This window comes from Anarrhichthys ocellatus, unplaced genomic scaffold, assembly GCF_004355925.1.
Source record: "Anarrhichthys ocellatus isolate YVR2014 unplaced genomic scaffold, GSC_Weel_1.0 scaffold3, whole genome shotgun sequence".
In the NCBI taxonomy this organism is placed as follows: Eukaryota; Metazoa; Chordata; class Actinopteri; order Perciformes; family Anarhichadidae; genus Anarrhichthys; species Anarrhichthys ocellatus.
In genome coordinates this window covers 5,678,337-5,701,377 of record NW_022280033.1, presented here as the reverse complement: position 1 = coordinate 5,701,377, position 23,041 = coordinate 5,678,337, and the positions used below count along the sequence as shown (strand labels likewise).

The 23,041-nt window shown below is 42.2% G+C and overlaps 1 protein-coding gene across 4 annotated transcripts in view; it reads right to left on the bottom strand.

Moving 5' to 3' along the window:
- grid1a (glutamate receptor, ionotropic, delta 1a) overlaps positions 1 to 22,764 on the bottom strand; it is a 189,153-nt gene extending 166,389 nt beyond the window's left edge. For 2 of the 4 annotated variants that reach the window (XM_031873541.1, XM_031873550.1), the window contains exons 1-2: positions 21,876 to 22,763; positions 20,181 to 20,336 (exon numbers count right to left, since the gene is read on the bottom strand). In XM_031873541.1, the coding sequence (XP_031729401.1) occupies positions 20,181 to 20,336; positions 21,876 to 21,954 (235 nt within the window). In that variant the 5' untranslated portion in view covers positions 21,955 to 22,763. Of the gene's footprint in view, positions 1 to 20,180; positions 20,337 to 21,875 lie in introns of all 4 variants that reach the window. The other 2 variants (XM_031873572.1, XM_031873561.1) reach the window with 2 other exon arrangements.
- Between the last annotated feature and the right edge of the window lie 277 nt (positions 22,765 to 23,041).

Genomic DNA, 23,041 nt, shown 5'->3' with positions numbered 1-23,041 from the left:
AACCTTATACTTCAATACTTCAAGTCGGAGTGTTTGTTTAACCGACTGCCTTCAGTCTGGCGCTTGTACTTGCAGAAACATGGTGACTGGCTCAAAGATGCTCTGGCAGAGGAGATGCAGATGTTTGCGAACATGAGAGCATAAACCAAGGACCTCAAATGGCTTCTCTCCTTCTCTTTCTTTGCCATTCCTCAGCCTCTAGTGAGTCACTTTGTGGAGGAGACTTGGAAGAATGAGGACAGTATCAACTTCCTCTCCACACCTGGTGGCCAGGAGAAATTAGTGAGGCTGATGTTGTGATTGCACCAGGGAGAAGACGTAAATGACCCCTTGAAATAGGTTGTATTGAATGGATTGTATAACCGCGTCGCCCCTGGTGAAAAGAAGACAGAGATGCCTTATTATGCAATATGCGACCTGGTAATTTGTGCTGTTTTACTGTGCGATCGTGCTCTTATCCTTTGAGGTGAACTAATCTGAAAAACACACGCACACATATAAACATGAGCAGTGATTCATACACTGTCAAATTCCCCCACATCCATTATAAAACAAAGGAAATCATTGGGGTCATGTTTCTATAAAAATGACATAAAAGGCTGTGCCATAATAATAGTTTGATTCTTTCCCATCAAGGCGTAAAACAAACCCCCAGAATGAACAACACAGCTGTGTTGACAGCTCTGTACAATTCATGAATAAGTGAGTATGAATGGATGTTTCCTAATTCTCTTGTTCGTCACTTGTTCTGCGCCTATTGTTTCCAGTGCCGATGCCCGACACCCGCAGTTCTGTTTATTGTGTAACTTTTTGTCGGCTGCCAGCAAGCTTTTCATTTAAGAGCATCAATTAAGTATTGTTCATCTCAAAATGAATGTTAATGGCGAGAAAATTATACTGACTCTATGGAGTAAAAGCAAAGATGCATATTCCAATCACGGAGATTGTGTGCTGTTGGTCTATGGGGAACATGGGACATTGGAGGATATATAGCCATGAGTGAGTGGGAGATTTTCAGCATTGACTGTTGTGTTGTGCTTCTTAGGGCCCTTCTGTGCCTTGCCATGCCCTTGAAGAGCTCCTGTAGGAGCATTGAGGAGTGCCTGATAGAGGTCTAATCAGCCTGTGACAAATCAGCCTCTTCTCCAGCTTGTTTTTCATTTGGATAATGCTAGCCTCCTCTCCTAAGTGATAAAACAACCTCTGTGGAGTGGTCTTTACACAGCCAGATTAAACGTGATCACCTTGCCAACATACCCTGGGAGATTGCCATGATTAACAGGCAAAAGAGAATAATGATAATCATATGCAGGATAATAGCCCATACCAAATGGCTGCATGATCTGTACATAAATCACAGCCCATTTCCCACTTTAAAGGACACGGTTTTACCCTTTGGCTGGATTTAAACCACAGCAATCTGATATGTGTTAACCGTTATACCACCAAGATCTGATTATCTGACTTATCATTTCAAATATTAAAACGACTTACAATAAATCTGGATCACAAAGTGTTAAAAAAAGTTTTCTTTTTTATTAAGCTTTCTATACAAATGCATCCCTTTTATTCTGTGTGATTATACGCCTTAAAAGTTAGCTAAAGGGCTGCCAACGTGGATGCACACAGCAAGGCTGACACCTCATAAATGTTACAATGAGGTTAACAAGCCTGAGTAAATATTAACTCGACTTAAAACACAATAATGACTAAATGAGAGGGGTTGAGTTCTAGGGTGAAACATTGTAAAACTGCTTTATGACAGCACATAATGTGTACAGTTGATGTCAACACGCGTGTTTGCTTGTCTGTGTGCCAAACATATACAGAAGCTGGGAGTGGCAAAGTGAACAGATTTGTTTGGACATCAACTGTGCAATTGTGGGTGTATATATATATCACTTAATGAAAGCCTAATCACATCCGAAAAGCTTATGGCACAACACCACTTCTTTACTCTCCCTCGTCAGCAGAGAGGGTTTTAGGTATTTACAGGCTGTAAATATGCAACAGACAGAAAACTGCCAGCATCCCATGAACCAGAGGCAGCTCATGCACAAAGTATAACACGATGGAATTAATTAGCATCAATTTCAATTTGTGATCTATGTGATAAGAGCAGAGCGAGCGTCCAGGTAAGACCTCTGACAGGCTTAAGCATTACCCACAACCCTCAGGGAAATCGACCTCAGAACTAATCCATATTAGAAGGGCGGTGTATGACGAGAAAAAAAAAGCAGAAACAAAGCACCATTAGAGCAACAGAGAGGGATATAAAACAAGTAATGAGAAAACAAGTGGAACTGGATCTTAACATTTAGTCTATAATGACATTTCCTCTGGAGACTAAACATGGGCAATGGAGAAGAAATAGTAAGAATAAACATGCATCAACAACAACAGAAGTGCCACACTTTGTTTCTTCTTGGCAGGGTCAAGCACTGCAAGGCTGGAGCCTCAACAGGCTGCTAGTTCTAACTTAGTGCTGAACATATTAAAAGCAAAATACAATATAAACAAAGATAGGTTAACAGGTATTATATGCAGGCAAGTAGGTGTACAAATATATATTGTTTACCTTTAGCCAAGATTTGTCTACAGAACACTGGTAGGTGTAATTAATAATTGCATTGTAATTCTAAATAACAATGCAAATTACTCCCTACTTTGTTTGATATATATCGTTACTATAACTGCAGAGATACCTTTTTTAATTCCTCCTAACAAATACTTTGTTCCATCTTTAAATAGAAGTAGAGACAAGCATGACCAAAAAATACCTTTTCCTGCTTTAAAATACACAAAAGGTTCCATTTATTACTACCACAGTAATAAAATAGCGTCATAAAAAGCTGTTTCTTGCAATGTGAATGCGACCGTGCGTGCCTGGCATGTGCTGTGAATTAATGATTATGGCAGGCTATAATCTCATCCTGAAATATCCCATACGTATGTAATAAAAGGGAACTTCAAAGGCTCTTTATTAATTGTGTGGCCTGAACTCCGGAGTGCAGTGATTTCTGCTGAGTGGATGGAAGGACAGCCCTTCCTTTGATCATTACAGCTTTTAGGGGAGGGAGGTGAGGTCATTTAGAAGCTGGAGCCCTACAGGGAATTGAACGAGGGAATCATCAATTCAGACAGCGCGGTCAAATCCTGTTGCTCAAACACTGCTGATCGGACTTAATCACTGGATCATTACTCTGTGAGCGTGTGATGAGTCCAGGAATGAGCCCAGCATTGACACCACACTCTGATGAGACCGAGGCAGCTCCAGGGAAAAATGAGTAGAACTTTATTCCCTATAGGTACCAACTCCTCTACAGGAGAACTGTGTGTTAAACTACTCCGTCTGCAAAGAGCAAATGCACACATCATTAGAGAGCCAGTGGTAGCCTCAAGGTTCGAGAAGTGAGCTCGTAAGACGAAATCATCAGGCAGAGAAAGGAGATGAAAGTGGATCTCCTTTACTCTGCAACGGCTGCTGATATGACTTTTAGCACTATGGTCTGAAAAGCGAGCGTTTTGTAAACAGATGTCAGGCAACTGTTCGGTCATTATTATCTGCTGGCTTATCAGCCCCCCACAGAAATATAAGGTAACTTATTTACGTATAAGAAAAATAAAAAAGAAGGTTGCAAAAAGAAGTCTGATTGTATAGAAGTTTAAGAGAAAATAACCCAACTTCTCACTTGATTTATTATCTCGGTAAACATTGTAAACATTAGTTTATGCTTTCAATCATTAGTTTCAAGTCTTTTTCAATGCAACATGATGTTCATTTAGTAAATGATGCTCCCATTTAGCGTAAAGTAGACCATGAAGCAGGGTATGCTTTAGAGAGAGTTGTTTGTGTTTTCGTCTAACAACTTTAACCCTTTCACAGTTTTCAGTTCATGAAAGTAACATTTGTTCCCCTAAAAATGTCTTATTCAATGTTCGGTTGTACTTAGCTACACCCCCTCATGGTTGCAGAAAAAAACAAGATGGCGCGGGCCAAAAACCTACATACTATATACCCAGCTCCATTATAGGTTGCGTGAATTATGGGCACAACTTCTGGTTATTGCTTTCACTGATCCAACAATTTGTGGTACCTTTTTGGGAAATAAATGATTTGGGAACACGAGCTGTCAAACCTTAAATGAGATAAGGTGATCATACGTATCCCTTCTCCTTAGTTTGCAGCTACACCTACAATCAAGCTGAACCAAATTTGTGGATTAAACAACAGTGTGTGGAACATTTCCATGTTTCTGCCATTTCCATTGCCTTCTATCAGAAGATAAAACCTAATGAACTGACCTGGTTCTATGTCTGCTTTGTAGACAAGGTTGATTTCCAACTCCTAAAAAAACATGGCCGACCTTGTTACTATGAGAAGCCTGAGAGCTTTACAGATTGTTCATCGCTTTACACTGGGAAGCAACAGAATCAATAAAGTAGCTAAATATGCTACTGGATGTTAGCATGGGGCTATGGGCAACATGGAAAGCTTACTGTGATCATTAAACTATGCAACAGAAATTTGTGGAATGATAAGATCCAGACCAAGGTCATCATGATAGGATTCTGCTGAAACTCAATGATTAAAATGAATTACTGCTCTGCTCTGCTTAATATGCTCCAAAATTGAAAAATAACACACCATATTGTAAAAGTTCTGTAAAATTGTGGGCTGTATCCAAAGCAAACTTTGCACAGTCTACATTATATATTTATTGAGCTATGTTACTCCCAGCACCACATTTATTGAGCCCTCTTTGTACTTAGGAACCTTACAACAGCCCATTTAAACTTGAAGTCTGTGGCTAAGTAAAAATCAACCAACCCTGATCATGAATCAACACTAAAGCACCACAGGAAACAAGAACCTCTGGTACTGTGGTTTTGTTCTCCCTGTTTCAAGCCCAACATTGATCCCAACCAAAACCAGTGCCAGGGGTAATCCATTTCCTCTGAGAGCAGCTACTGCAAAGTTTTTTAAAGCCTCTTCCGCCTCGCCAACAAATCAGTGGGATAAACTCTATCCATACTGCACATACAGTCAGATATACTGCGATAGGATGACATAAAGAGGCAAAAAAAGAAGTCGAGATAAGAACAGATATGGTATGGGTTAGTTTAAAGGGATGGCAAAAGCTAAAATGGCATTGACGGCACTGAAAATTGAGGATTGAAAGGCATTACAGGACAACCGAGATTATTGATGACACATTGCAAGAGCCTTTCCTATTCAGACCTCGCGCTCCGATAGAGGAACGCTTAATCAGAGATTTATAATGTTTAAGGCAAAATCCAAAAAGCTGTGTGCCAGTTCCTCGCTGTGGGGGGATGACACTGAGCCGCTGCAAAACACACCAGCAGACACATCCAAACACATGCATTCATATTTGCAAACACATTAATGAACACCAACAGCGGCACAATCCTTATCTGGCTCATAACAAAAGCTGCTATTAGCCTGATGCCAGGCAGGAATTTTCAATCAAAAAAAATAAATAAATAAATAAAAATCCCCCTCCAAATGTTCTTAAACCAGCGAGAGCAGCTTGTCTTTGAAGGTAAAGCAAATCGAGCCAATCAATTAAGGATCACAATCTGCCCCAAGAACTATTAAACATGGATAATGTGGCCATCAGGGTGGAGGTGGACTCTGATCCTGGTTAAATCACTTTAATATTTTCGGGATCAAAGTCAGGAGAGAGCATCGAAATCAAATTTAGCTCAAGTACTTAATTCCACTTAACTAACCAGAAAGCAACAGATGTGTGATCTCAAGAGATTCTACTAAATTAATGACAAATAAAAATAGAAGCCAGCCCTTGAAATATTGACACACAAACGCACACTGCGACCTGGAAGACGCTACAAAATCAAAGACAAACAGCCACAACCATGCAGCGACTCCGACTCTCAGGCTGATGTATCTTCTCCCCACTGGGCCTCGAAGGGGGAGAGGATCATTACTGCTCGCTCCCGCTCTCTTTTTCACGACACAGAACAAAGCTCAATGTTACTGTCGCTAATCTCCAATACCATCTCTGTTACGCACACGATTGCATTATATCAAGCATTTGTGAAAAGAGCGTGGCTAATTTGAAGGAAAAGAGGGCGATGCTCAGTATGCAGTCATTATGACGCGCAGAATACGAATTCCCTCCAGAGTCGGTATCGGCATTTCTACAAAAAAAAGAAAGAAAAGAAAAGAATCCCCTTCAAGTGACTGATTTTATCATGCGGTTATTCATGTTTCGAGAGGGAGAAAATCATTGCGCTTACGACAGATGTTTTAAATGATAATGCCTCCCTCGCGCTCCGGCATGCGCCTCGACTTTTATCTCGACTTTTTTAACGCAACACATTTCCACTCTTATGTCTCTAGGCCTGTTTCTCCCTCGTCAACAGGTGGACGGGGAAAATCTGCTGTCTCGAGTATAGGGAGCCGTTGCCATATCAATGGATGGATTGGATCAAAGCATTAAATGTCTCAGTCCAAGTGCACTTTGATACAACACACATGGTTTATTATGATGACAGTAGAGTGCATCCTGACCATGCAGCATAGTCGAAACTTGACATCTTGTTATGTGCTTTTTGAAGAATTGCAATTCATTAGCATGGCACCAATGCAGGAATAACAAGCAAGCTAGTTTGTTGTACACACACACACACACACACACACAGAGTAAACTCTCTTCAACCACATACAAGCCTGTGACAAAAGCACAAACACTGTTTGTGCCGGAATGAATGTGCCTGTGTCGAAGAGTTTCCATTTTTGTGCTGTTAAATGGAGGCTTTGTTAGGGCAGTGAGTGGGCATGTGGTGAGTCAGTAAGGGACATGTATTCAATGGGGACATGCCTCATTTTTGCTAGCCTCTCTTCCTGGTTGCATGGCCTGCCAGGGCGTTGCTAGCGGGAAGCTGTCACTGCCAGAAATAATGACATCGCCTTGATAGACATCCTCCTGCTATCCAAGAGAAATGGGAAAGAAAGAGAGATGATCTGAAACGCTGCCACCTCCTCCTCCAACACTGTTCCTCTCCTTCTACCCTCCAGGCGATCTGCTTCTCTTTGCTTCCTACTCATCTCTTTTGTATATTTTCATACCGCCTTTAAGGCTTCTTTTTCTGATTATGATACTGATTTTGTCCAGGAAAAATAAGCCTCCACAAAACTAAAAGTTTTTGTTGTGTTCCCCGTGTTTGACCTCGAGAAAATGTAGCTCTTCTAAGCATTTTACTACAGCTTGCTACTGTGCCAGTGGTGAAGACACTGAAAACTAAGGCTCTAAGTGGCTGAACATCACTAGAGCCGATCTTATTTTCCGCCTGAGGGCAGGCTGGTTGTTTTGCTATGTGTGTGGGTATGTGTGTGTACCTTTGTCCAATTTCTACCTGGATGGAGTTTTAGACACCCTGTTACAAAGTGCAACATACATAAAGGCCAACCACATCATCGTTTGCAAGTTGCTGGGTGGGTGTTTCTTTTTCCAGTGTCAAAATAGTCTTGTGCTTCTTTTCTGACTGTATGGTAATAATTGCAACAGAAAAAGCTGCTGTTTGAACTGAAGATAAGATCCCATCTGGTCTTCACGGGCCGATTTGTTATGTCGTTTATAAAATTAAGCTAAATCTTCTTCACTAGACTTGCTTCACTTTTTTCCACTTATTGAAAAAGCAGAAGATATCCTGAGGCATGCTGGATGGTATATTACTCCTTTTCAAGAACCATACAGAGGACCATAGTCTCCAATATACGTATACATGGAAGTCATATAACTGATGAGCACATGCATTATGCAATTCTCTTTTGTGAGAGTCCAGGCATATGCTTACAATATTTAAAGCCACTTGTCATGTGCCTTCACATCTTGAACTCGTATATTAAATGTTATCTGGAGGACTAGAACAACCCTGACCAGACAATAACAATACAATGCCTGTTTCTGATGACCGACCTCCCCTCTGTGGACACACTTAATTTAAGAAGGCTCTTTTCTCCGCAGGGCATCTAATATAGAGTTATCTTGGGCCAGCATATAGGCTAGTTTAACCTTGCAAGCGCAACAACAAGTGCAAAGCAGTCCTGGGCCTTTGGTTCATGTATGTGAAGTGAGCGATACAATAGATCGGAGGGTAATACATTATCAGCCAATCACATCGCTGGTCTAATTGCTCTGAAACAGCTGTACCAATCAAAGTGACGCATGACGACGATAGCTTAACAAATAAATACATAGCTTATACAGTTTCGCTCTAACTCTGTGTACTAACATATAGACTTCTAAAGTTTTGGAGGTTGTCTTTGTTTTAGCACCGGGCCAAGCTGGAAGCACGACTGCCAGGAGTGTAACCTGGTTCACAGCAGTGGTGTTGCCGATTTTGAGCCCCACAGTAACACAAAAACGTCAACATTTAAGGCAAGGCACACAAAGATGTACCAAATCTGCATGACAGGTGAAAGAAGCTCAAACTCACGATCAATTAGATACACAGCAACAGCTACGACGGTGCACCTTGTAATTATTTACACAGTCCTAATGTGCTTTTCATTTCTTGGTGGGAAAAGCAATCATGACAACGGCAAACTGTCGCAGCCAAATGTTTTGGTAAACATGTCGTCTGAGGCAAACAAAATGACTGCATGTCTCAGAGTGACATGATAATGGGAGATGATGAACCTGTTGTGTCATTCAAGTGAAATAAAGCACATTGCCTTGGGTTTGAAACGGTGCATTAACGCGGCTCTCTTCGTCACCTGTTTCTCTGAGTGAAGTGATCCTCCTTAACATGTGTTCATCCAGCTGACGTGAAATTAAAAGAAAAGCCAATGGCCCAGTCAGAAGCCTTTGAGCCTGCTGAAACATCTTCCATGCTGCGGCCATGGTTCAAGCTTTGAAAAAAAAAAAATAAAATGTTCAGATAGTGTGGTGATCAAAAATCTGGTTCAAAATCCTTACAGACAACCCCAGTTTAGTCTCTAAATGTGAAGGCATTAGACCAATTTACACAGCAGATGAGCTAACATTAATGCTAATGACAGCTGGTACAGCAGGATACACATCGTGGACGGAGCACTGCTGCAATACCACGACTCTACCCTGCATGAAGGTGGCTAATACAATATTTACTTTAATATTTTACATCTATATATTTTTCATCACACTAGCTCTTTTGGCTCTAAGGATCCTAATGTTTGTCAGTAAGTCTACCACTTTGATCCAGACTTAATTATCTCTATATGTTATAACAACCAGATCAGAGGGTGAATCCTGGCGCCACCGACAGGTCAAGTATTTGTATCATGCAGTGAATTATCCCAACAACCTACCAGATGGATTGGCACAATATTTCGTACTGATTTTTATGGTTCCCAGACAATGGATCCATCTGACTTTGGTGATGCCCTGACATTCCGTCTAGTGCCACCCTGAGGTTCACATTTATATTCTTCAGTGAAATGTCTCTGAAAATATTGGATGGATTGCCATGAAATTTAACACATGCTTAACTGATGATAATCACAGTCAATGTTCCAGGAGAGCTGTTCAGTGGCCAGCAGATCAGACTGTGGTTGTACTGGACAGCTTCCACGTGTGGAAGTGTAACTGTGTGAATGTGATCAGGGTGTCCATGAAAAAGAGAGGTGAAAAAACATGAAATGACTGTCAAAGAAAGAGTCTGGGTTGTGAATCTGGCTCAGTGCTAAAATGTCAATGCACTGTGGAGTACCTCTGTGGCTTCAGCTGACAGCAGGGGTGACCATCACTATGCACCACAGACCAAAGTAATTAGCAATATTCACATATTCGTAGAATAATTCTCAATTTAAAGTTAAGAGTACGTCATTGTCATGACATAGTCTGTGCAAAAATCATTATGAAGGGGTGATTTTACCTTTTTAAATAAATAAAAATATGCAAAAGCTTTTTACAGTGATGATTGAAACCCAACAAGGACACCTTGCTTTGATACGACCAACATACGACAGAAATTAGGCCTACACATCCCATAAGTGCTCCCAGGAGGGTTTGTCTTGATGTGGTAATGCGATGGATTAGATAACGTGACGCATCGCGGCCGACTTACTGTAATACTGAAATATGTACTCAGCTCAATTTCAAAACAATAAGAAATTAATTATTTACGGAGACTCATCTCTATCATCAGCTGAAGTAAGACACATGATCTGCTGTATTGTTTTTCCCATCATTGCAATAAACTGAACACGTGCATCTTAACCAATTACAGGAGATAACATGTTAAACACCCTATGTAAAATATAGATGTGCTGGAGGAAATACTGTTACGGTAAAAAGGGAAGACCGTAGATGAATGAGCACAGAAACTAGCGACTCAAAGAATAAATCAGTCAATCATTAGGTTCAAAAAGTAATATTTAATTAGCCTGTGATGATTTCCACTGTAGAATACAGTAAAAAACGTATTCACTAGCCAAACAGTTTGAAGTATATCTTAGGGTGCTGTTTGACCCAGTTTTCAGTGATGCCTGCATGTTTCGCCCTCGACACTCTTTTAGCTCCTTCACTCATAAGGTTTAAGCTTGGTTTTGATTTCACTCAGGGAGGGCTTACACACTAGCTTAGCCTCATCTTTGGATAAAATCCATGTTGCCTGGGCATGGTAGAGGACCCATGGCAGTGAGAGAGAGACAGAGAGTCAGAGACTCAGCGAGGGGGGATTCTTGTGACAGATGGTCCCACTCGGTATCCGTGTCTTTGGGCAGTAATGCAAACAGTAGCTCCCAAATACATTTTGGCATCTCTTCATCGATGAGGCTCGTGAGCTGCGTCCGAATGATTTCGCCCCACTTGTCTTCGCCCCACTTGTCTTCCAGACGGCCCGACATTTCCCAGCCTCTGCTCCTTTTTTTTCCCCCACTGCATTATCTTTCCCTCTGGCTTCTGCCACTTGCATCATCCCGCTTTTACCCTCGTCATCACGCTTGCTTGCCAGTTTACTCTGCTTCACCCCTTTACCCTCACTAAGACTCCTATTCCACTCCCACTCCTCACCCACTGCGCCTCCCTCCTTCGTCTTCCTGAAAAGAGTGTGAAGTCGGAGATAGCCGCGCAGCGCTTCTTTGGCTGACTCCTGTTTAGCAACTAATAGGATTTACTTAGGGGCTGATTTTCTGCTCCTTGTCTTCCCTCCTGGAATGAAGTCTTCTTGCTGCCAATAGTGCAGGTTGGTGGGTAGTAAATTATACACACTTCCCTTTGAGCTAGTCAGCATCAGAAGAGACTACCTCTCACCAAACCAGCAGCATTTTTCCAGCTTCAATAAAAACACCTCAAACACACACACACACACACAAAGGTATATATTCAAAACACAATGCACCAACAACCAAATCCTCTCCTAACATTCATACGCCCACTGTATCTCCGCCACTCTTCCAGTCCCTGTCATCCCAACAGCTCAATAAAGTCGAAGCACAACAGTGTGTACAAAGAGAAATGATGCTCGTAACACGTGGGACTGCGATGTATTACAATGATGGAGACCGGGGGCCTCATCAGCATCAATCTGACTGGACGGGACATCCCCTTTGGGCCACCTCTCTCTCCCTCGCTCCCCTCTCTGTCTCAGTCCCCCCCCCCCCCTCTCTCGTTCTAACAGGTAGAGCAGTATTGATGGCCAATCCCCAGCGGTGTTTGGGGTCGTGGCAAAGCACTAACATCTGTCACAGTGTTCTCTACATTATAAATCTGTCACACCAGAGAAGACAGGAACATGAATAAGACATGAAAGCATATGTTGTGTGTTCACGTGTATGCATAACAGGCAGCTCGTTGAGTTATGTATGGCATGTGTGCAGGTGGTCTGATATATTTCTTGCCGTTTTAGCCGCTCTTCATACATCAGATGCTGCTGTCATATCGGAAAAATCAATAGAGGTGATAAATGTCTCTCAAACAACAACCACAGAAGGATGAATTTGGTCGCCTGCTAGTTTGATGTCATCGTCTGACAGTGCTAAATGACCCAAATAATATTCTCTGATGCCGAATTTAGGATTCGTGTGCACACCATGGGAGGAACAGTCAAACATCAATCAAGATGTGTATTCAAAATGTATCCGCTTTTCAAATGTGTTTTTTCCTTCATTTGTCCTTCACAGACAGCCATCATACCACCCAGAAGCCATTAGTCAGCCTTATACACAATGACCCCCCCCCCCCCCTGAACATCCTAAATCAAATGTGCCAGTGCAAAAAAGCGATGAGAATACTTTGAAATCAGCCCTCAGCTGTCTGCCAGTGAGGCAGCATGGGGAGTGTGATGAATACATAAAGGCACAAAAGGCCCAATGTGACTGCCACTCTCTCTAATTAGCTCAACACAATTCTGTTTACATCGCACACCAAACATAACTTCCCAGTTTCCTGAAAGAAACTGCAAGAAATCTGTTGAAATATTCCCTCTCTTTATTAATTTATCTATTTGTGGGAGTCTGTAAAAACTTCTGTAAAATATCTGCGTGTCACAACAACACTGGCCCCGTTTACTCAAATTAAAATATTAAGATCCCCACACATGGTGACATTCAGCACGCTGCAGATGAATACAGATCAGATGTGGCATTTAAGTGAATTTACTTTTTTTTTTAAAGTTAATCAGCAGATCAAGCCTTCTGACTCAAAAGCCAAAATCACTTTTTAAGTCTTCACAGACTCCAAGTCTTCAATTTTTTTGAAATATAATTGGATACTCAGAAAATGTCTCTGTGCTCCTTTCAAGAGAAATCTGAGAATTGCCAAATGAGACATCTGTTACAGCTGTCGAGGCTACGGGACACAGATGCATCCCACTGCAGGAGAGGAATACTGACCGGCTGTCCGTCTGCAGCACAGAGGACAAAACCTGTAGGCCGACGAAGCAGATCCACCATTTAACAGCCTTGACCCCCCTCTCTGTATTTGGCTCTCTTGCTCTGCAGCAGTTGCCAGACATTGCCCACTGTGGCTATTCTAAAAGAAAAGCTGGAGGAATACATATTCTTTAGTGAGTCTGTCAGCCCACACTGGACAACAGGTCCCATAGGGCCTCCCCCATGTCATCCACACTGTATGGTGTGAATGTCACAGGTATAGAAGGACAAGAAGAGGTTTGTACTCAGTCGGTTACATAACAGCTGAAGTGTGACAGAAAAAGTGACCTGTGTTACAAAAGAAGCAGGTTGTTGCCTTGTAAATCTCGTCCAGGAGATTAAATGAGTTGTAAGGAAGCAGACAGAGCAAAGAATGAGTACAACAGTAATGTATAGTAAGCAGTCAACAGGGAACTAAACAAACACAGCACTTAACATACAGCACTGCAAACATATCCATAACACACAAAAGCATGGCACTTAGCAAAAACACAATACCAACACATTCAAGCCCTGCGATATACTGTTAATCACACATTCGTTGCTGCCATGTTAATCAGCAAATACATGAACAGTACACACAAGCAGCAGCAATGTGGGTATCTCTCACTGCGATATGAGGAGCTCAAACCAAGCGTGGCAGACCAAATTCAAGATACAACTTCTCAGGTTAATGGAAGGCAGGACAGCTGTTTCAAGTGTGTGTGTGTGTGTGTGTGTGTGTGTGTGTGTGTGTGTGTTGTTCATTCCCCAAATCTAAAATACAAACAAAATCGTATCCGCTGTATGTTTGATATGGCAGGTAATATTTGCAGTGCAATGCCAAAGGTGAATGGCTCAGTGTGTTTGTGTGTATGGTTTTGAATGGTGGGCACTTTATTCATTATTTATATGTATTGATTATTACAGTCATTCCCAACCTTTTATGTTTGACATACCTTCATTCACAGGCCAATCAGATGAGCTAGTGCCAGCTTATCTACACTACTTGTCATGTTCCAAATGTCTTTATTTAAATTCATATTAAACTGTTATTTGCACTATTAATTGAATTAAAAAGCATACGATGCATAGTCTTCTGCCCTCGCTATGCATGTAGGTGCACAGTGATGCAGCGAGCTCAACACACTTCCAATACAGGTGGATGACAACGGATTGGATTTGAGGTTTCGCCTGGAAGCAACAAGAACAAGAACACTGAATTCACAAAAGTATAGACTAGCTGTTAAATCCGATACTAAAGATCAACATTAACATTACATCTTGTAAACATACACAAGAGTAAAAGTAAAAAGAGTGAAACACACAACAGTTAACCCAACTGGGCTACTGAATGTTGTATTAGCAACGCATGAGCAGATGGCTAGCAGCGTGGCTAGCTTGGCTTTGCAGCGATATTATCACAGAAAAACTACTAAATCACAAATCATAAAAACCCGCCGTGATAAACGGAATATAGCAACCAGATGATGCAACCAACAAGGGTATTTGTGAAGTAAAATAAGTCTGTCTGTCAATATTTGCCTGGACTCAGATCTGACAAAATGGTGGATGTAACGATGTCAGTTAAGCTGCTGTGCGACTGTGACAGTAGTGGTTGTTACTAGCAACAGAACGTTCAACTGAAACCGACTGCTGGTGGCAGAACACAGATGTTATTCTGCGTTTTCACACCTGTCTCCTCTACACTTAGTTGTTTCAAAACCTGGAGCAAATCACCCTCAGTTTGGATATATGTGAAGTCAGCAATCACACTCTGATGCGAGCCAAAACAAGTGGGCCAAGATTTCGGCTCGTGCATTTGCCCGAGTTGAGAAGTAGCTCATGATGAGAAGCTTGATTAGGTTTATAGAGATAATCTAGTTGGGTTTACCTGATGTATCAGCTGGAGAATAATTGCCATGCGGGTGTGTGGTGCTCTGCAACTGTATGCCATCTATGGCGATGGTGGGCTTTTATTAATTGAGGTATTCTTTTCTTATTATGAAATATTTAGTCCCAGCCAGGACCAATATTTTTTATGTATTTCATAATAAATGTTTTCGTATATTTTAATGAACACTGGTATATTAAGTACATAAACAAACAATTAGCAATAGCCAACAGGCTGCTGGTGCTGCATCATAAATAAGGAAAGGAGAAAGAGAAAGGAGAGTTTGTTCGCAACTTTTACGCTACTGTATATGTTTCTGTGTGAACAAAAAACCAAGCGAGCGGCAAAGGCAACAATTGTTTTTAATTAGTCTCTGAATTGGAACAAAGCACACAAACTGCAGGTCTGAAAATGACCTTTGGCTTTTGTTTGTGCTACTACTGAACCAGTTGGACCCCCAGAAGCCGGACATTTCCACCATTTTACATTATATGCTAACTAGATTTATTCGTTTTTTCAGACTGGCTGAACTGATCTTTACCCTTTGGCAACTGACATCATTTATTATTTTGGCTGAAATGAGTAATACTCCGCCTTTTTTAACTTTTGCTCTTCTAAACAGGGATTAAACATTTTCTTTAGCATGAACTGGACCACCAGTATGCAACCAACTAAAGGTTAACCCAACACGGATGCTAAGTGGTGGGCCTTACAGTGTGAAGGGATTAAATGGTGAAGGGTATACCTCTGCCGCAACATCACTTAGCTGATTAAGGTACCAGCAGGCCTTTATACAGCCCATTGAAGAGTTTATGACGGATTAAAATAACCACTGGGTAATTAACAGGTGCCGGTAAAATGGCCTGATCACCCCCCCCCTCTGTGTAGAGCTGGTAAAAACTAATAAAACAAACAAACAAACAAATACATTACCAAGATTTATGCAGCATTATAAAATTCACCAGGACAATAATAGTGAAAGGGCAGCATTCCATCACGTTTAGAGCACAGCGAGTAATGAGTTGTCATAAGCAGAGAATCAGATGGAGGATATTACATTACCCATGCCAACACTTTTAAAGGAACCATTATATCAACCTTTGTCATTACAGATTGAGCAAAAGGAAAAAAATAAAGAATTGCACTGCAGGTTCTCTTCAAAGTCTATTGGCTTACGGGGCCAGAAAGTGCAAAGAATTAAATCCTCGTGGACATTACCTTGGCAGAGGTTAGATGAAAATGGAGGGTCACTAGTGGTGGGGTGCGTGAAAAGGACTCAGTGGGACAGTACACTCAAGAAATTACTGCACATTAGAGGAGCAGGGATCTACTTCCTCCAACTGTGTCCAGATGGCTATGTTGTCTAACTGCTAAGTGCATGTTTTAAAATGAACTGGGAACCTGCAGGGTTTTGACAAACCTATACGAGAGCACCTCATAAAATAATGATTTTAAACCACTGCTATAAAAGGTGGGCCACAATTGATTGAATACCAATCAGCAGAATCTGTAAACCCCCTAGAATGTATGTCCAACGGTGTGTGTGTGTGTGTGGTATGGTGATTAGTTTCAACAACGACGCTAGCTAATGTCGGTTGGTCCACCACTTTGGATCAGACTGAAAAGTCTCAACAACAACTGGATGGATTGGCATGACATTTGGTACAGACATTCATAGTTCCCAGAGAATGAATCCTAAAGACTTTGGTCATCCCATGACTTTTTATCTAGCACCATCATCAGGTCACAATTTCAAACTGCACCTGGAGATGTAATGGCAATTTGACTTTGTGGTTCTCTGTTAGTTGTCTTTATGGTACATTAGAGCAGTTGTCTCAACCTTTTTGAGTTGCGACCCCCCCCCCCCCCCCCAGAATATTCAAGTTTTGTTTGGATAGAACAGATAGCACCTAGTCGTTGTCCAATGTGCTCCAGACTCTGGGGATTTTTGATGCGCTACATGACTTTTTTTCCCGTCAGAAACTCACGTGCACGCTCACTTGTACTCTCACAAACACTTAATAAAATCTATTGTGAGGCAAATTGCATCACTGGCACAGGCAATGTCATGTAAAAAACTTTCATCAGTCTAAAATATGTTATTTTATGGGAGTCCTAAATCCCAGAATAAGAACCACTGCATCATCTTTTTATGAAGTGTTTTCATAATTTTGTCTAGCCCGTAAATGCTTTGATGCCAAGAAAAATCCAAAATGTTGCACAAACACTAAATGGTTCCAGCCCCATCCCATCACAATCCTTTCAAATGGGTGAATCCTTACATTTGGTAATCTAGTATGTAAACACATCCTCTCAGCAATCACAGCAAAAAACAATCCGCCTCACAGGCTCAACTTTACTTGAAATATGCATAAATTTGGGATTTACATAATCCCACAGCAAGGTTGGCAGCTTTGCCGTCCTTTGAATAAAAGAAGACAAAACAAGATAAAAGTTATTAAAGCTTTGTTTCTTATGTATGCTTATCTGGCCCAGAGGACAAACTTATAGTTTTAAATCAAGGTGGAAAGATAATCTGGGGGGACAAATCTCAAGATGTGTGAGGAACCAGTTAGAATCCACATTCCTTTATTTTAACAGTTGTCACAGCCTGATTTAGATGCCATTCATCAGACGTATACACTCTTGAGACATTCAACTATTGTAATGTAACTTCAGATGACACTGGTACCGTAATAGGCTGTGGCCATGCTCTGAATTTAAACTTTCTCAGGTCATGATGAGACCCAGACTGGCTCTCCAGAGTGATGACTAGATAAGTGAGGCATTAACGTTAAAACTGATCAGAATGGCAGTACATGCCGTTAAATCGTGCGTAGCAACATTATGGGAGTCATTGTAACCTTCCCTTCCAGAGAAATGTCTATTTTTTTTTTAAACAGATTTTTCCCGTTTTTATCATCCTTATCTTGATCTCTATAAAGTACAAGAACAGAAGGGGAAATAGCATAAATATGGGGTGAGGCTGTTGCACTGATCAAATGCGGGTTTGTTGTTTTCTGTGACAGTTTTGCAAGCTGATGGCATCTAAACACCTCATGACAGGCTTCAGATAAGCTACCACCGAGATAGATATTCCTGAGTTTTCGCTCCCAGTGTTGAAGTCGCCCTATTCATTCTCTCCAGTTGTTCCAGCCTATAAATAGGACAGCTTCTGCCAGTTGTGTGGTCAAGCAGTATATCCAGCCAGCCTTGAGACGTCATCTTTAAACGATAAGAGCGTGGGAGGACTGAATAGTTGAGTGTCTGCATGCATGGTGGTGGTGTGACATCCTAGTTAATATACGTTCCACCAGTGCAAGGACAAAGGCAGCCAAATGAGGACAAACATGACGCTGCAACTACTCCTCTCACTGGGCTGATAAATTTTCCTCATCACCTCACTCCTATCTTAACTCTTCTCAGGCCTCTTCTTCTGTCCACTCATGTTTATTCATGACTTGATCATAATTCTCTTCTCTCTTTTTCTGCTGGTATTTTCATCCTCATTGCTCTTCTCACCCTTAATCTCCCTCCCTTCCTCTTTGCGACAGCCACTATCTTCTCCACCTCTATCATCTCTTCCTCATTCCCCTAACTCACCCCTCGCCGCCTCCTCTCCCCGTTTATGCCCAGCTATCCCCTCCCTTTTTTCCGCCAAGCAATGGCAAGGTCCTCCTCACTGCCACTCACAGTGGGATGGCAGCGAACAAAAGAGCAAAGCAAAAGGTCAACTTATCCCGGTTGTCACTCAACACCCTGCCGTGTGGCTAGTGCAATAGTCAGGGGCCTCCCATTGATCGTCACGTCAAAGACTGCACGTTATTCCCAACTCTCTCCAGAAACTGATTGCCCCCTAATCAGCCGCTTCTGAGAATATTTGATTATCAGGAGTCGAACCGTAAACAGTAATTAAGTATGTTAAATGATACCCAATCAAGGCAAACAAAAGGCAATTTAAGCAGAGGAAATAAACTCTGAACAATTTCAATGAGCAATAACGAACTGTGCTGTTACAAATTCTCGTCGCTTCTTTTTGTTTTATAGCATTATCAACAACTTCTATATGTCCTTAGGCATTTGTGCATTTTTAATATTATCTGGGGGATTGCCTAAAGAAAACAACTTTAAGGTAATTAGTATTCAGAGTTTATTGTGTAAACTCTTCACCACGTGTAGGGTTAAACACTCCGTCGTTGACTACACTACTGAAATAATCAGAGCACTGCACAAATGGAAAATGATTTGCCGGCAAGTCTGTTTAATTACCACACTTTTGCATCTCAAGCAACAGCGACCGATGAATTAGCCAAGTCATACGTGTGTGTAATAATTCTTTTTTTAATCTCATCTCCGCAGCAGCAACTTGGAATATCTTCTCGGATTACTTTTATTTCAAGAGCCCGAATGACACTCTGCTTCTCGTGAGCCTCATCAGGATTTCAGTTTTCAAAAGTAGTGTGAATAAGAATACTAGAGATCTAGACATTGGAGAGGACAAATGCTAAATGACATAGGATAATTATAGTAAAATGAAGGACATCTTTCTGTGTCTGTCAGGAGAACTATGAATAGTAATGCCTCATCAAGGCCTTTTTGCAACTCGGGACAAAAGTACAGGCTGGTAACGAACTGCAGGGGACATAAACAGCCTCTGAAGGTCCCTACGAACCTATTAAAATCTTACTGATTGATTTTAGTGGAAGAATTTTAATCACTTTTGCAGTCAACTGTATGGGACCAACTTTCAATGACTGAGACAACCTTGATAAAAATAATTTCATTGCTAATTTCGAGTGTGGTTTGTGGAGGTGTGTATATTCTGAGCAGACAAAAACATTCCAAGGAAAAAGCTGAAGGTTGATAAATGTGCACGAACGACATTCGGTGCTCATCCTTCAAAGAGACATAAAAGCTGGAAATATTGTTCACTCTCATGCGATTACAGAAGTGGAGTGTTGGTGCTGAAATTACATTTGATCATCTTGAAATGATTTTTATTCTCACATAAGATATTATCCTCAGCTGCTGTGCCCTAACTCAATGCTTCCACCTAGCTTTTCAACAACAGAAGACACCTTGCTTTGGTACAGTGGCACGCACGCACACACACACACACACACACACACACACACTGAACCATTGCACTCATCAACAATGACTGCTTCCTGAGCGACCACACCGAGTGATCAACATGTGAAATGAAACAGCATCAGCTCATAGCACAAAAGAGCTGCAAAATCAAGGCAGTCTTTAACGCATCGGACTTCTGGTCTGATTGTAAGTAGAAGCGACTGAGAGAAGGAGAGCACCTTCCTGACGCGCCTTGCGGCCCCTGAGTAATCAAATCAAACAGAAGGGGCAATTTATAGCAGAAATGATGGGGGGGGGGGGGGGGGGGCTTCCCTTCCTGCACAGCCTGGAAAGGGTTGTTTGGCTCAATAAGTTTCACTGAGTGGGTGATTTTCTCGCTCTGCAAAATGTCATCGTTCAGACTCAGATCTGAGATGGCAAGTTGGAAAATCTCGTCATCTCTCCCAGCGTTTTCCTCGAATATGGCACCTGTTGAATAGAATAATCACACGTCATTTGAAGGGGAAAGACGAGGGGTTGAAGTGTAATTGCACGGTACTTTCATGAACGGACCATCGCTATTCAAGACTAAATAGCCCATGTTTATTGTCCAAAGCACGTCAAAGTGATGCATAGTTTAGTGACGCTAAGTGAAATCGATCTGTTTGTGGTTCATTCTGCATTGAAGTTGCGCAACATGTGCATCCGAGTGCGCCCGACCAGATTTCAGCACCATGGAGAGCGACACGGCCACGTCACAGAAACTCTCTTAATTGATGCATAAAGTAGCCAAACTTAGAAAAGAAATGGCCGTTGTGTCTACTAGATCGATGGCACCCTCCCAAATAAGCATTAGAGGCCTGGTGTGGGAGGCATACTGACGCTTAACTGTCTCCCCTCCTCCCCTCTTTCTTCCTCTGTTTATGGCATCAGCTGCTATTATGAGACGCACATATATCACAGAAAAAGGTTTCAGGAAATGAGAAGTATAATTGGGGTAGGCTACCCGAACGCTATGCCGGGCATCAGCCAATATTATCTGGATGGAGTCCCACCTCTGTATTAAGCCAGTGACTGAGCACCTGCTGCTTGCCAGACTGTTGCAGTAAACTGTGAACACCAGCAGCAGCAGCAGCTGCAGCAGAAGCGGAGGAGCGCCGAGACTAAATTTGCTCACAGTGACATTGACATTTTTATCCGAGACTACAACGCCAGTCATATAAAAGTGGCTACGTGACTGTGTGCATGAAAAGGGGAACATAAACCAAAGCAATTACTTAGTGTGAATATAAGTGCGAATTTCGTATTTCAAAACTGTTAAATGTAATGCGATGTTTAGAGGCAAACGGATCAGAATCATTTGAACGTCGTGATGAGTTTAAAGCCCCCCCCCATCTCTAGAAAAAAAAGGCAGCTCTGGTTTGAAGTTTGAGAACAAAGAGGCTCTATATGCGTTTTGCATCTCTAAAACGAAACTCCACTGACATTCCCTCCGTTATGTTTTTGACATTGCAGTCACGTTCCGGTGAAAGTTGAAGCTTGTCGGGGACAGACAAGAGCTTGGTCTAAAAAAGCCTCAGTCATTTGGGTATTGGACATTAATTTCGTCAAAGCTTCTGCGATACAGGCCCTACTCACTGTACTCCGTGTTTGGAATACAGAATTTGCAATTTACAGGCCAACGGTGGTGAGGTTTAGATCTGGAGCCAACATGAATGCATCGATTAGCCGTCGAAAAGTGTAAGAAATGTCTGCAGAAAAAGGCTGATAAATAAATAACTGCAGTAAATAATAAGAAAACAGCTGTGGCAGCAAAGGTCAGCTGTTTACAAAACGCCAACTTTTCAACTCGCTTGAGAGTCAAAGTGTTGCTTAAACACAGGATGGAAGCTGAATAGACTATTTATCCCGCCCTCTCACCGAAATCCTGTGATCAACGCAGTATGCGCTGGCTGAGCTTTATCCCCGCACGCTTTGCCTTTTTACACCCGTCTAACCCAACAGCATGTTGTTTTAGCAGACGCTTACCGATATGTATGATGGAGTCCGCTTTGGCCGAATTGGATTGCAATATCCACAGGGAAAGGCAGATCAGCAGAAACTCCATCTCGGGATTTCAGCGAAGCGGCTCATCCAAGCTCTGCTCGACTGTCCTATACTGTCCAAATGGAGCACCCAGAAAAAAAGAAAAAAAGATGATCAAAACCCAGCGCTAAACAGAACCGCGGTCCTCCTCCTGGCAGACCAGACCCGCATGAAACACCACAGATTTGTTTTTCTCTGTCTCTCTCTCTCTCTTTTTTTTTCTCTTCAAACCAACAAAAACAAGCCAACCGCAGGAAGGTGGGCTCAAAAAGCCGAGGAAGAACCGACGGGGACCCGAGGTAGGACTGAAAGGACAGGTGGCCCGGTGAGAGAAACCGGCGTTACCTCGCTCTCACTCTCGCCTCTCCCCCTGCGCTCCGGCGTCTAAAGCATGGCAAGCTGCAAAAAAAATGTGGAGGAGGGACACCCCTCTAACTACACACGGAGAGACGCTCACATAGACACTCCGAAAAGAAAACACACACACACACACACACACGCACTCTCTCTTCAGTCCTGTCTCGATCACGTGACTGCAGAGACTTCACGACTCGGCTGCTGTCCCGACAAGCCGGGTAGAAATGATTTGGACTAGCCGGAGAAAGACGCATGGAGAGCCGATATATCCAAACACATGACTGGAGGTTACAACAAGTCTATCAGCCTATATGCGCCTTTCCCGAAAAGACAAGACAAGTGCGTGACAAAAGCCCACGCGCAAACCCAATCGTATAGATTCGGCGGTGTAAACAGCATACTTTTGGAGAAGTTTGCGTTTTTTTGTTTTTTTTCAGGGATGATGAGAGGGCGCAGAGCGGCGGAGACACACTGTCAGCGTACTTCCGCGGCGACGGAGCGCAGCTGATGTGGCAGAGGAAAGGATTTACACACCATGTTCCTCGGCGAGGGCTGATGGATGAGGGACAGACGTGACAGAAGCCACAACGCCTGACTGCGCAGGGGAACAGCTGGACTGAATTAGCCTACCGGAAGAGCATTTTTACATGTTTTGTTCTCGTTGCATGACTTGATCGATTCATTGATTGTTGATTCAGCTACATTGACGGCCTCGTTTTGATCGCGGGATTATGGCATTGGGGATCATTTTA